Source organism: Callorhinchus milii, unplaced genomic scaffold (assembly GCF_018977255.1).
Source record: "Callorhinchus milii isolate IMCB2004 unplaced genomic scaffold, IMCB_Cmil_1.0 Scaffold5, whole genome shotgun sequence".
NCBI classification, from domain to species: domain Eukaryota; kingdom Metazoa; phylum Chordata; class Chondrichthyes; order Chimaeriformes; family Callorhinchidae; genus Callorhinchus; species Callorhinchus milii.
Genome location: NW_024704746.1, coordinates 44411001 through 44424202, shown reverse-complemented (window position 1 = coordinate 44424202; position 13202 = coordinate 44411001). Strand labels below are relative to the sequence as shown.

The 13202-nt window shown below is 41.3% G+C and overlaps 1 protein-coding gene across 1 annotated transcript in view; it reads left to right on the top strand.

The window, feature by feature from the left end:
• The window catches only part of prickle1b (prickle homolog 1b), a 94105-nt gene extending 83282 nt beyond the window's left edge, over positions 1 to 10823 (top strand). The window contains 6 exon segments of the mRNA XM_007894642.2: positions 194 to 331; positions 2059 to 2262; positions 4382 to 4568; positions 5356 to 6216; positions 9552 to 10127; positions 10130 to 10823. Of these exon segments, the coding sequence (XP_007892833.2) occupies positions 194 to 331; positions 2059 to 2262; positions 4382 to 4568; positions 5356 to 6216; positions 9552 to 10127; positions 10130 to 10413 (2250 nt within the window). The 3' untranslated portion in view covers positions 10414 to 10823.
• Positions 10824 to 13202: the final 2379 nt, after the last annotated feature.

The following is a 13202-nucleotide window of genomic DNA, read 5'->3' as shown; positions in this document are numbered from 1 at the left end:
TCTCTAACCAAAAAGAACACAAGAATACAGACTATAGGAAATTTAAAACAACTAGTTTCTGTAATTGTTCTCAGAGAGAAAACTGAGGCCAAGATCTTTATTCATATCACAAAAACTTTGTTGCATGCACTTTAAGTAATGTAAATTCTTGGTACTACAGAAAAAGAACAAAAGATTTATTGTGTATTTTTAGGTGCGGTATTGCCAGTCCCTGAGTGAGGAAGAAAAGAAAGAGTTGCAATTGTTTAGTGCACAGCGTAAGAAAGAAGCCTTGGGACGAGGAACTATGAAACAATTGCCAAGATCACTTATGCATACAGTGTGTGAACAGGTAAATTGAAACTCACCAGACCTAGATTCTATTTGTTGTAGCAACATATTTTGCAATAATAATAATCTTTGCATTTGATATAGTGCCTTTCATGTCAGAACATCTTGAAGCACTTCACAGGATATACTGTAAAGTGGAGTGATTGTGTATTTTGTGGGCAAACGTGGCAGCCAGTTTGTGTATTTTGTGGGCAACCGTGGGCACAGTAATGTCCCACAAACAGCCATTAATTGAATGGCCAATTTTATTTGTGTGATTGTCAGGAGACTGGGAGAAACTCCTCTTTTTGAATAGTGCCATGGGGATCATTAACCTCCACCTGAACAGGCAGAAGGGACCTTGGTTTAATGTTTCATTCAGCTCCCAACAATGCAGCATACCCGCAGCACTGCAATGAAGTGTCAGCCTAGATTATTTCAGTCCCAAAGTGGGGCTTGAACCCAAACACTTCTGACCCAGGGATGCAGGGCTAGAGAAGATTTCATAGATAGGAGAAGCAAAGTCATGAAGTGTGTTTCAGACAGAACCATAAAATACTTTGAATGTATTTCCATAAAATGACATCTCTTTAAAATTCAATGGGGAGATGCACCTTCTAGTGTGTGTGATTGAGACCGACAAGAAAAACCCAGGTTAGATCTCTGATCTATGCCAAGTTAGCAGATGTGAGGAGAGTGGTTGGTTGCTAGAATTGGGCTTAGTTAGCATTGCAGGGCTCGAAAGGGTAAAAGTCAGGCAGATTTCTTGTCCCTGAAGAGTATCAAATAACTCTTGCTGAAAAGTACACATTTGCAGACATTGCAGGAGGGTGGGATTAGGATTGGCTAATATGCTGCCCTTGAGGTTAACCAGCTTGAATATATGGACATTTCTGTTGCTGACATTTGTTGTATTGGGTCTGGAGAGGATTTGTTTTCTTTCTCTTTTGCAACTCTTCGTAATCTTCTCCGAACTACATGCAGAAATGAGATCTGAAGAACCCAAATACGTTCAAATAGCAGTTAATTCTGCAGATTTTAATGATACCTCAAGTCTACAGATGTAAAGAATAATTGAGTCCACATGGAGACTAAATATTGTTTTAAAAATAAATCTTGATTTTTGTGTGAAACAATATTGTTGCAAAAAAATCACAGTCAGTTGGTTGGAGCAAGTTGAAACCGTTCAATAGGGTAAACAAGGAGAAACTATTTCCACTGGTGAGTGGGTCGGTAACCTGAGGACACCGATTTAAAATAGTTGTTAAAAGAAACAGAGGGGAGGTGAGGAGAATTTTTTTCACACAGCGAGTTGTTTGGATCTGGAATGCATTGCCTGAAAGGGTGGTAGAAGCCGATTCAATAACAACTTTTAAGAGAGTATATAATTATTTGGGGAGGACAAGTTTGCAGGGCTATGGGGAGAGAGCGGGGGAGTGGGATTGATTTGGATAGTTCTTTTCAAAGAGCCGACACAGACACAATGAGCCGAATGGCCTCCTTCTGTGCTGTATAATTCTATGATTATTTGGAAAATTATTTCCTGAGCAGACTGAATCATCTGTTTCATTTTGTCTACTTTAAACTTTTAAAGTAGACAACGTCACGATTAGCTTTTCAGATGGATGAAATATGCATCCTGGTAAGAACAGAAATAATGCATGGCAAACAGGGTTACCTTTCTTCAATGCAGTACTTTTGCAGGACTAGGATTGCTAAATAATTTATTTTCTCAATTGTATTTTGCAGTGTGGGGAAAAGATAAACGGAGGTGAAGTAGCAATATTTGCCTCGAGGGCTGGCCCGAGTGTTTGCTGGCACCCAGCTTGCTTTGTTTGCTCAACTGGCCATGAGCTCCTCGTCGATCTTATATACTTTTACCAGGATGGAAAAATCCACTGTGGCAGACACCATGCTGAACTTCTGAAACCACGCTGCTCAGCCTGTGACGAGGTAAGTTCAAGCGTGGGCCGGAAGCAATTTAATCACTGAGTGGTATATTTGGTCTTGTTGGGTGTGCATACTGGAAGCTGTGTTCCTTCCAAAATTATAGAGTTAAATAGGTTTCATTTTGAAGTAGGCTGTTAGTTGATTATGTAGTTCAAAGACTGCTTTAGATTCTTGTGGTCACAGATTCAAATTCCAAGATTGTTTTTAGGCATTAAAATGGTTCAAGGCTTTTTGTGGCTTTGTATGTGCAATGTGCCTTAGTGAGTCCCTCTCATGATTTCTCTATGAAGCATTGGAAAATAATTACAGTATTTCCACACTTGCTACAGATCTTGAAACGTAATTTTTGAACAACTGAAATATAAGACCATTCTTCCTTCTGGCACACACACTCAATTTTAACTGAATATCGTATGTGGAAACTTAAAGGACAATGCAGTAATTATAATAATAATAATAATAATCCTTGCATTTGATATAGCGCTTTTCACGTCGGGAGGACGTCCCAAAGCGCTTCACAGAACACACTGTGTTATTTTAGAATAAATAGTCCGATGCAACTTGTTGTACTAGGATATAAAACACATTTGATATGCGCCCCACAATTGTAGTTTTGCAAAGTAGATGCAATATATTTTATTTATACCCGGTTTCAAAGCTTCTATGTAGAGCCAATAGTTGTTAATTTTAATCAAAGCATTTGACGTGGAGATGCACAAGTGCTATCGGGCATCTGGAATCGCCATGAAGTACATCTGTTGTCAACAAGTCGCAGAGTTCTGTTGTGTTCGCGTTACTAAAACCAGGAAGTGGATCTCAACTGGGCAATGATTGCAGTGTTGCAAATGGGCTTTATGCCATTTGGTTTTGGAGAAGCAGGAAAAGAAATTAGCCAGGGTTTTTGTGGCTTCGTCTGCTATTGATCGCTGCTGATGGGTTTCCACATGTGTCAGACACCCGGCTGACCAAAACACAATTGCGATCTATTTATTCCTATTTAGAAAGTGTCATCAGGTGCAAATAGGATCAGGAATTGATGTGAGGGCATCCACAATCCAAACGCCTGCAGGCACTTTATGTTATGTGTTTATTCCAGGCTAAATTCGATCAGAATCACATACATTCAGTTGTTTTCAATAGAAATTGAATTAATAACTTCAGATTCAAAAGGATGTCAGAAGTTACTTACACAATTTTATACTGACTATTGGTGACTAGATAAGCCTCTTCCTGAAAAGGAGATACCTCAGATGAGATCCTATAGAAATATATGATACCTGATGTGATAGAGAAAATTAACCCAGAGGAATACTTTCAGATGTGCCACTGCAGCAGGACATGGTTCAGAGTCACTAAAAGGAAGTTTATGACTGACACCATAAAGCTTTTCTTCATATAGAGAGTAATTTATAATTGGAATAACTTTGCAGGAAGGGTGGTGAAGACCAAGACTATGATGTGGGGGTGGGGACGGGGAAAGAGAAAACATTAGCCAATGTATATACATTCCTGTCTTTTTGGGCAATAGCAAAGGTAATTGTAGTGTGCAATATCTTCCCAGAAATATTGTGGTGGCTGCAACTGTATTTAACAACTCTTGTACACAATCTGTCATTTGGTGGGTTGCAATAAAACACATTCATAGCTGGAGTTAAAAACAGCATCTTAACAAGCAATCGCCTTCCATTATATTTATAGTAACAGTTTCTAGTTTTGATGAAAGCCAGTGTACTTTTGCCTCCATTATTTGTTTTGCCGAAAAATTACTCAAGAGTGTGTCTTAAAAAAATCATGCTGACTGCCAATTCACACATAGGCTGTTGGTAGAATATAAGGACATTAATTATTACTGAAGCTCTCGGAGTGGGTTAGGTGTATGTTATAGCTGAATTCTGCATTTCTATCGCCCGCAATGACTGACTAATCAGGTTAGAGTGGGTACCTCACGAAGTTTGGAGAAAATATTGTGGATTTTTAAAATGTAGTTTAAAAGCCAACAAAAGAAACTAATTTATGCATAAGATTTATTTTAGAATTCAGTGTAAATGTGAACTGTGGAGTTCTGTAAGCCACCTAAGAGATTTGGATACTTGCCTAACAAAGCACTGTTCTGGAATTTCAGATTATTTTCGCTGATGAATGCACAGAGGCTGAAAACCGTCACTGGCACATGAAGCACTTCTGTTGCTTTGAGTGTGAAACTATCCTTGGCGGACAGAGATATATTATGAAGGATGGACGCCCATACTGCTGCAGTTGTTTTGAAAGCCTTTATGCAGAGTATTGTGAAGCCTGCGGGGATCACATAGGTAATCCGGTATTCCTAATTGTATCTTAATTAAAACTTGTATTTACACTTGCATTTGAAAAATACAAGAGTAAATACACGAGTTTTACATTCTTTTTGTTTAGATTTTTTTAAAAAGGGAAATGTATTTTTCTTCCAAAGTAATGTTGGTCAAACTTAGACAATAACTAGAAATCAGATTCTAGTTCAGCAAATAAGGATCATGTGTATTTATTTTGAAAAAAGCTGCTCTCTCCCTGCGGTTATTGTTTGTTTGGAGGAAAGCAATTTGAAATGAGTGTTTAGTGGTGGGCTGCAAGTATATTTCACTTTGGTGCAGGAGAAATGAAGTGCAACATGTTTATTGCCTTCAGCATTGCATTTCTTTCCAATTTTGGCCATGACTTAGGAATGGGGGCCCTTTACTGCATTGTCCCTGTGGTGAATCTTCATGAATGAACCCAGACAGCAAATGTCAGCAGTTTGTTTCACTGAGGGAGTGGAAAAACACAACCTAATCCGCACTTTCCAGCAAAGATAATCGAATAGCAATCAACCATAAGAACAAGGATGATTTTCTCCTGTCTCACGCATAGAGGTAGAATGCAACGATCCTTCCTGGTGACTTAGCTGAGAGCAACCAATATGGATCAAGCCAATAACTAACAATGCATCCAATTCATTGAATGATCAGTGACTTCTTGTGGCATAAATCCTGACTTTCATTTACATAAGCAGTGAAACAAAAACCCTTCGAATTAGGTTGGTATGAACTGACTCTAATTTTGTTTTGTTACTTTTTCACACAGGAGTTGATCATGCACAAATGACCTATGATGGCCAACACTGGCATGCCACTGATAAATGCTTTTCTTGTGCCCATTGTCGGACGACACTACTCGGGTGTCCTTTTCTTCCAAAACAAGGTCAGATATTCTGTTCAAAAGCTTGCAGTTTGGGAGAAGACATACATGCGTCAGACTCTTCTGACTCTGCCTTCCAATCTGCACGATCCAGAGAATCCCGCCGAAGTGTGCGAATGGGAAAAAGCAGTAAGTCTGCAGATCAATGCAGACAGTCGCTGTTGTTATCGCCTACAATCAATTACAAATGTCCAGATGGCTCCATTAAGGGAGATGATCCCCTTTCCCAGCAAATGGATGTCCTCAGCCTTAACAGCCAAACTACAAGTCTGAGTAGTGATCACTTTTGGAAAGGCAGAATGGACCCAGATGCACCCGAACACGAAGAGTGGGCAGAACACGATGACTATATGACCCAGCTACTACTTAAATTTGGAGACCGAGGAATCTTTCAGCAGTCAAATGAAGGCAATAGGCAGTGTGACCCCTGGATGTCAGATAGTGAAGTCAAAAGCAAGTCTGAGCTGAAGAGCCATCATCAAGGCTTAGCCAGCAAGAAATATCAATCAAACATGTACTGGGCACAATCGCAGGACAATCTGGGAGATTCAGCCTATGGAAGTCATCCAGGTCCTGCCAGCAGCAGAAAGATTCAAGAATTAGATATTGAACATGGTGCTACCAGTTACAAACATGAGCAAAACCCATGGTATGAAGGTTCCTTGGAATGCCTGACAAATCAGTCGAAGCCAGCAGAAGAAAGTGTTAGAGATTCTGTGGATTCGTTGGCCCTATCCAACATCACAGGTATTTACCTGCTCCAATAAACCTATTGTACATATCTAACAAAATGAGAAAACACTCAACTAAACTATCAAATTTTAGCAATTTTAAACAACAACAAAATTACATTTGTATAGTACCTTTCACGTTGGGAGGACGTCCCAAGACGCTGGACAGACAGAGTTACGGACCTGAGCTGAGGGTCGGGGTGGGGGAGGGTGGAAGGCAGGGGTGAAGCAGGGAGATCGAAGGAACGGTCGAAGAGGAGGGTCTTGAGGTGGGCCTTAAAGGTGGTAAGGGAGGGGGCGAGACGGAGGGACTGGGGGATGGAGTTCCAGAGGGTGGGTGCAGAGTGGCGGAAGGCCCGTCCGCTGTTAGTGGGGCAAGCAAGGCGAAGGAAATGAAGCAGGCCGGAGCCCTCTGAGCAGAGGGAGCAAACAGCATGGTGGGGGGTAGGAGCTCACAGAGGTAGGGGAGAGCAAGACCGTGGAGGGCTTTGAAGATGAGGACCAGGATCTTGAACTGTATCCTCTGTGTGATGGGAAGCCAGTGGAGTTCGGCAAGGATGGGGATGATAGGGTCACGGAGCCTAGTGCGGGAGAAGACATGGGCTGCAGAGTTCTGGATGACCTGCAGCCTGTGGAGCGAGGAGTTGGGGTGGCCGATAAGCAGTGAGTTTGCATAGTCGAGCCTCGATGTAATGAAGGCGTGTATGAGGGTTTCGGTGACCTGCGGTGTGAGACAGTGTCGGAGCCGGGCAATGTTGCAGAGGTGGGAGAAGGCAGAGCGGGTCATGGTGCAGATGTGGGACAAAAATGATGGTTGAGGGTCAAACAAGTCCCCAAGATTCCGGACTGGCTTAGCAAGGTGGAGTGTGCAACCATGGATGATGATGCTGTCAGCGCCTGAGGAGGCGCTGACGGGAGCCAATCGGGAGGGCCTCGGTCTTGTTGACGTTCAACTGAAGAAAGTTAGCTCTCATCCAGGACTTGATGTCTGACAGACATTCTGTCAGCACAGCAGTGGTCTTGGAGTCGAGGGTGGAGGCAGAGAGATAGAGTTAGGTGTCATCTGCATACATGTGGAAGTTGACCCCATGTCTGCTGATGATGTCACCAAGAGGGAGCATATAGATATTGAAGAGGAGGGGACCAAGGAACGTCTGAGGAACCAAGGAACCCTGAGGAGCGTCGCACAAGATGGTCCGGGGGCTAGAGGAGAAGCTGTTTTGAGGAGATGAAGTGCAGGTGTGAGAGGTACCAATCAAGGACAGCGCAGTGCAGCAGAGGTCAAGGAGGACAAGGAGACAGGGGGAGCCCCGGTCGCAGATGGACAGAATGTCATTTGTTATTTTGACCGGTGGGTTTCTGTGCTGTGGGCGGCACAGAAACCTGATTCAAGGGGTTCGAGAAAGGAGTGGCGGGAGAGGAAGGAGCGAAGCTGAGAAGCAAAAACTCGTTCCAGGACCTTGGAACTGTTTAAGTGGGAAACATTCATTTAAAATCTTTTTGATGGAATTCCCAGTTTTTCCTTGATTTATTTTCTGAACATAATTGTGTGGTGCTTCCCCAAATGGCTAAGTGAGTAACTGCATACCTGCGATACCCTGTGCCCCTATAGGCTAGTAAGGTCCCAGATTGTTGGGGTTTATTTTGCCAAATGTCTTCCCTGACTCTTCACTCAGGTATGATTCCAGTTACTTTTGTATGAGGCTTAACAGGTGATTTGACCGTGTCAAAACAGATTAAGACATGGACAAAGATTTATAAAAATCGTATAAATCAGAACACATAAAGATATCAATTAAGTGAAACAATGGCAGAGAGGGACCTTCTCCTGTATACACATAAGTTGAAGGCATCATGACAAAAAACAGCTGGGTACACAGACATCATGAAATACTTGAGATAAAAATGATTTTAGATCTACAATGCGTAGTCATTCCTCTTTTGATCCTTCAGTCCAATTCTATGACTGTGTTGGGGGAAAAAAAAGGTACAGGCAATGCAAAAAAAAATTGTCACATAGCTAAGATAATGGTGTCTTATTTGATTCCCAAATATGTTTTCAAAGCTCATATTCATGCTCTTATCTCCTCACCTCCAGGAAGGGGCTCGGTATATGGGAAATCTCCCTGGTGCCCCTGTGAATATAATAATAATAATCATCACGTCTTCGAGACATCTCAAAGCGCTTCACAGAATATATTGTAAAATGAATTGACTGTATATTTTGTGGGAAAAACACGGCAGCCAATTGCGCACCAGCAATGTCCTACAAACAGTCATGGATTGAGTGACCAAATTATTATTATTATTTGAAGGAAGGTTATCTACTAATAGCATGAATGGTTTATATTTATGAAAGCTCAGGAACCATGAATGGATGAATGATTCCTGAGTAGACCATGGTTGGCTCCTGATGCATAACACCCTGTGCAGCCTAATTCAGAGGTTACATTTAAGCCCGAGTTAAAGTTTTTAAATGCTTGGATGTTTTATACATTTTGGCACCCAGCAAGAATTGGTATTCCCAATTTACATGACAAATACTGAGCCTTTTGGGGAGCCAGTCAAACTCTGCTCACCTCTATAACATTGCCCACCTCCACCACAACCTCTCCCCTAGGGCTGCCAAGACCCTCCTTCACGCTTTTATCAACAACAACAAGATTACATTTGTATAGTGCCTTTCATATCAGGAGGATGTCCCAAGGCGCTGGACAGAGTACAGCATTTCAAACCCGAGCTGGGGTTGGGGGGGGTAAGGGAGGGGAAGGGGGTTGGCCGATTGCATGGTCAAAGAGGAGGGTCTTGAGGCAGGATTTGAAGGAGTTATATTATCATAAATTTATAAAGAAAGATATTATCACATCCTAGCCTGACGCTGCTGCCAACTGTCTGTTTCCCGAATCCCCAGCTCTTTACTATACAAGCTGCAGATTATGCACTTCTCTGCAGCATGTGTCCTCTCCCACACCAGGCTGCAGGAGTCCATCAGCCCCATTCTTGCTTGGCTTCATTGGCTCCCCATCCCCCAGCAGATCAAGTTCAAGATCTTCATTCTCACCTTCAAATCCCACTATGGTCTTGCTCACCCTACCTGTGTGACCTTCTTCAACTATTCCAACACAACCCTTCACTAATCAGCACAAGCCTGCTTTATGAACCCTGCCCTATCTACCCCACAATTGGCGGGCAGACTTTCAGCCATTCTGCCCCCGGGTTCTCAGGAATTCTAGCCCGGGACCCTCTGTCTTCCACTCCCTCCTCGTTCAAAGTTCATCTCAAGACATACCTCTTCTGTGATGTTCAATGATCAGTGGCAATTAAAACTTTCTCCCTGTGTTTTTTTTGTAGGAGCTTCAATTGATGGGGAAAGTCAAAGTCAGCAGAGGTCGTCCATGTTTGCTCTGCAAGATTTTCAAGAAATGGAGAATGACTGTGAAAAAATGAGCACAATGGGAACCATGAACTCCTCAATGCGTCATCGCAGCACAGAGTCCCTCAAGAGCCTGACTTCAGAACTCTGTCAGGTTGTGGTGCCAGAAGAAAAGCAAAAGCCTCTCTACCTCCCTATACTAAGGAGATCAGAATCCCAATCAAGGTCACAGCAAGTTAAATTCTCTGATGACGTGATTGACAACAGGAATTACGAGGAGATTGAAATTCGCCGGCCTCCAATGAGTGAACGAGCTCGCAGACGTGCATACAATTTTGATGGACATAGCAATAGGCACCATCACCGGCGCCGTAGGAGCAGGAAGTCCCGTTCAGACAATGCACTACACCTGGCCACGGAGAGGAGGGGTCAAAGGGAAAGACCTCGTCTCTGCTCGCCAGAGGACTATGACAAACTAATGCAGGCCAAAAGCTCACAAGAAGTTCAAACGTACATTCAAAACCAGGAAATGTACAGGCAGTATACTCCAAGTACCCAGACTATGCACTGCAGAACCAAGTGGTAGATAAATTTCTTGGTTTATATGGTGACGATGACGATTCCTGGTGTTCAACATGCTCTTCATCATCTTCAGATTCAGAGGAAGAAGGCTATTTTCTTGGACAACCTATCCCACAGCCAAAGGCCCAAAGATATCAGTGTTACACAGATGATCTTAGTGAGCCTTCCTCGGTGTTGTCTACTTCCATTGTGGGACCAAGGACCTCCAAACCCACAAAGAAAAAGGGACACAAAAGCAAAAATTGTATTATTTCGTAGAAGAATTGGTACAAACCATTCAACAAAGAATTTTGCTTGTGTTGGTTGAGCCTGTGAATTCAGGAGCTTATGATAAAGATGTAAATTAACTCAAGAACACCCATAGATCACATTTTGGCAGACAATGCTACAAGTACAATATAAATTCAGAAAAGTCTACACTTGTGGGTGAACTTATTGGTAACACTTGTTGCTTGTTTCTTTGGCCATCAGCCTGGAGTTGTTCAACCATTGAATTCAACAATAAACTGTTCGCTGACAGGTTGACACTTGCAGAAGTGGTTCCGTTGACATTAACGCTTTTAACTTTGTAACCTTTTGATATGTTTTATGGTGCTTAATGTTATATGGTCTTAAATGTTCACTTACATTAAAGTATTTGCAATGAATTTGTGGAGTCCTGTAGCTCAGTGATTAGAGCACTCACTTTGCAAGTGAGAGACCTGAGTTCAATTCCAGGCAGGGCGAAACCTTGGGCAAGTTTCCTTACTCCACACGCCTCATAATAATCCCTCCAAAAAACTCAAAACAATAATAAATTGGTCATTTTCAATCTACGACTGTTTGTGGGACATTGCTGTGCGCAATTGGCTGCCGCATTCGCCCACAAATATACAGTCAATTCACCTTACAGTGTGTTCTGTGAAGCGCTTTGGGACGTCCTCCCGACGTGAAAAGCGCTATATCAAATGCAAGGATTATTATTATTATTAAAAGTTAAAATAAATGGGCTGAGTGACGAAAGGGCAAAACAAAAGTGAGGCTGAAGCTATTGGTGCATGTGTACTCTTATTTTTAATCTTAATATTCTAGACATTAAAGCAGCTGCAATCTTAATTTCAAAGAAAAAAAGTTGGTATTTATAATGTCGCATTTAGTAACTAATGGTAATCATAATTTAACAGTGCAAATAATGTATATATTGTAAAATTCAGATTAAGAAACTGATATTTTTATATCCCTGAATGACAGAAGTCCTTTATGTTTTGTTAAAATAAATCGATGTAATAAGAGCACAGCCTCATTGGATATGTTCTTGTGACGATGACCCCTTTCGTCAGTCAGCATTCAGCATTTTACTTTTACACAAGTTTAGGAAATACAGTGTTTGTCTTCTATATACATGAAATAGCTTCTCTTGTTGTTCAATGGCTGGGGTCTGGAGCAGGAATAACACTGCTCCTCTTAAACCCTATAAGAGCACTCAAGGCTCTTGCTGTGTCACAAGAGCTCTTTGTGGGTCAGTTGGTCCAAAATTTTAAATTGATGTAAAAATGTAAAAACTGGAACATGTGGATGAATAATAAAGCATTATTGTAAAGTAACTTGAATATCCAATTCATTTCACAAAAATATACTCAAGGATGATGATTCTCAATAATAATGGCTGTAGGGTAAATCTGTATATATAGGTATTTTATTCTCCAAACGCCTTGCTCCTAGTCTGAAGGTGTTGATTCATGTGGAGAACAGTAAGCATCCATCTTCCAGTATCGCAGTTCTTAAATGTGAGCTGTGCGAATTAGCCACAGCAAGCTAACAATTGTAGTGGATATAGTAGACAAGCTCAATCCTGTCCTTCCACAATATCACAAGATGGCGATCAGGTATGGGAGCGAGACTGTCTTATTTTTCTCATCCCAAGCCCAATAGCAGTCATCATCAAGATCTGAGAATTCAGCACAGAATAGATTTCTGATCTACATGTATACTTTTCACACAGCATAATCATGTTAGATCCATCAGTCAGATCTGTTTTTCTGGTGGTTGTGCCATTGTAACAGATGCCTAAAACAGAGGTAAATATTGATCAACAATTTGTATAAACAACTATTTGAAAAAAATGTTTACATTTGAACAAAGAATTTAGATTGCTACAATGGTTTGAATAACATCTTCACATGTTATGAGGTTAAAAAACTGTCCAGATGGTGAGATTATTCTCTCCCCCCTTATGGTTCTCTTTAGCTGGTGGGTTGTTCCTCTTTTGAGGGTTATACAAATTACAGAGAAACTGGAACCAAGAATGATTGTAGCCCTTGTCTGGAATATACCATCTCCCTTTTTAAAAAAAACACCTCATGAGTCACTCATTATCAACCATTACAGTGTTAGAGATAGTGTTCATAAAACCAAAAAGGTTATGCTCAACATGCTTTTTACATTGCAAGGCATCTTTGCAGTTTTGGAGTACTGTAATATATCCTCATACGATGCCATTAGGATCAATTTGAACCTTAGTGTGAAGTCCATTTGTGTTTTCTCCTTGTTCGAATATCTGATTTAACGGAACCCTTTCCTCACAGATTGCATAAGAAGGTCATAAGAATTAGTTCTGCACATTGGATTAACAACAGACGTAAACTCATTTGTACTGAGATTGAGATCTGCTCAAGATTGACAGAAATCTGTGCTAAACCACCAAATCTGTTTAAATGTTTTGTTTCTCCTCTCCTGAAAGATCCAACTTACACTATTATACATTTGCATGGAAAATATCAAAGGGATTGAAATGAAGTTCCCTTCACTCGATTTCTTTTCATTAATTATTGTGCATCAGATCAGCCAGGAGCTTATTCTCTTAAACAGGCTCTTAACCATGTGAGCTTGCACGGTTCCTCCAGGTAATTTTGACAATGGTAAAAAGACAGCATAAAACCAACTTATCATAGTTGATCGCAAACTTCTCTTCTGTCTACACTCACACTTGTAAGAATGGCCACTTTGTGAGGTACTGGAGGGCCTCATTGCTTGTGGAATACCTCTGTGTCAGTCAGGTGTAGTGGTAG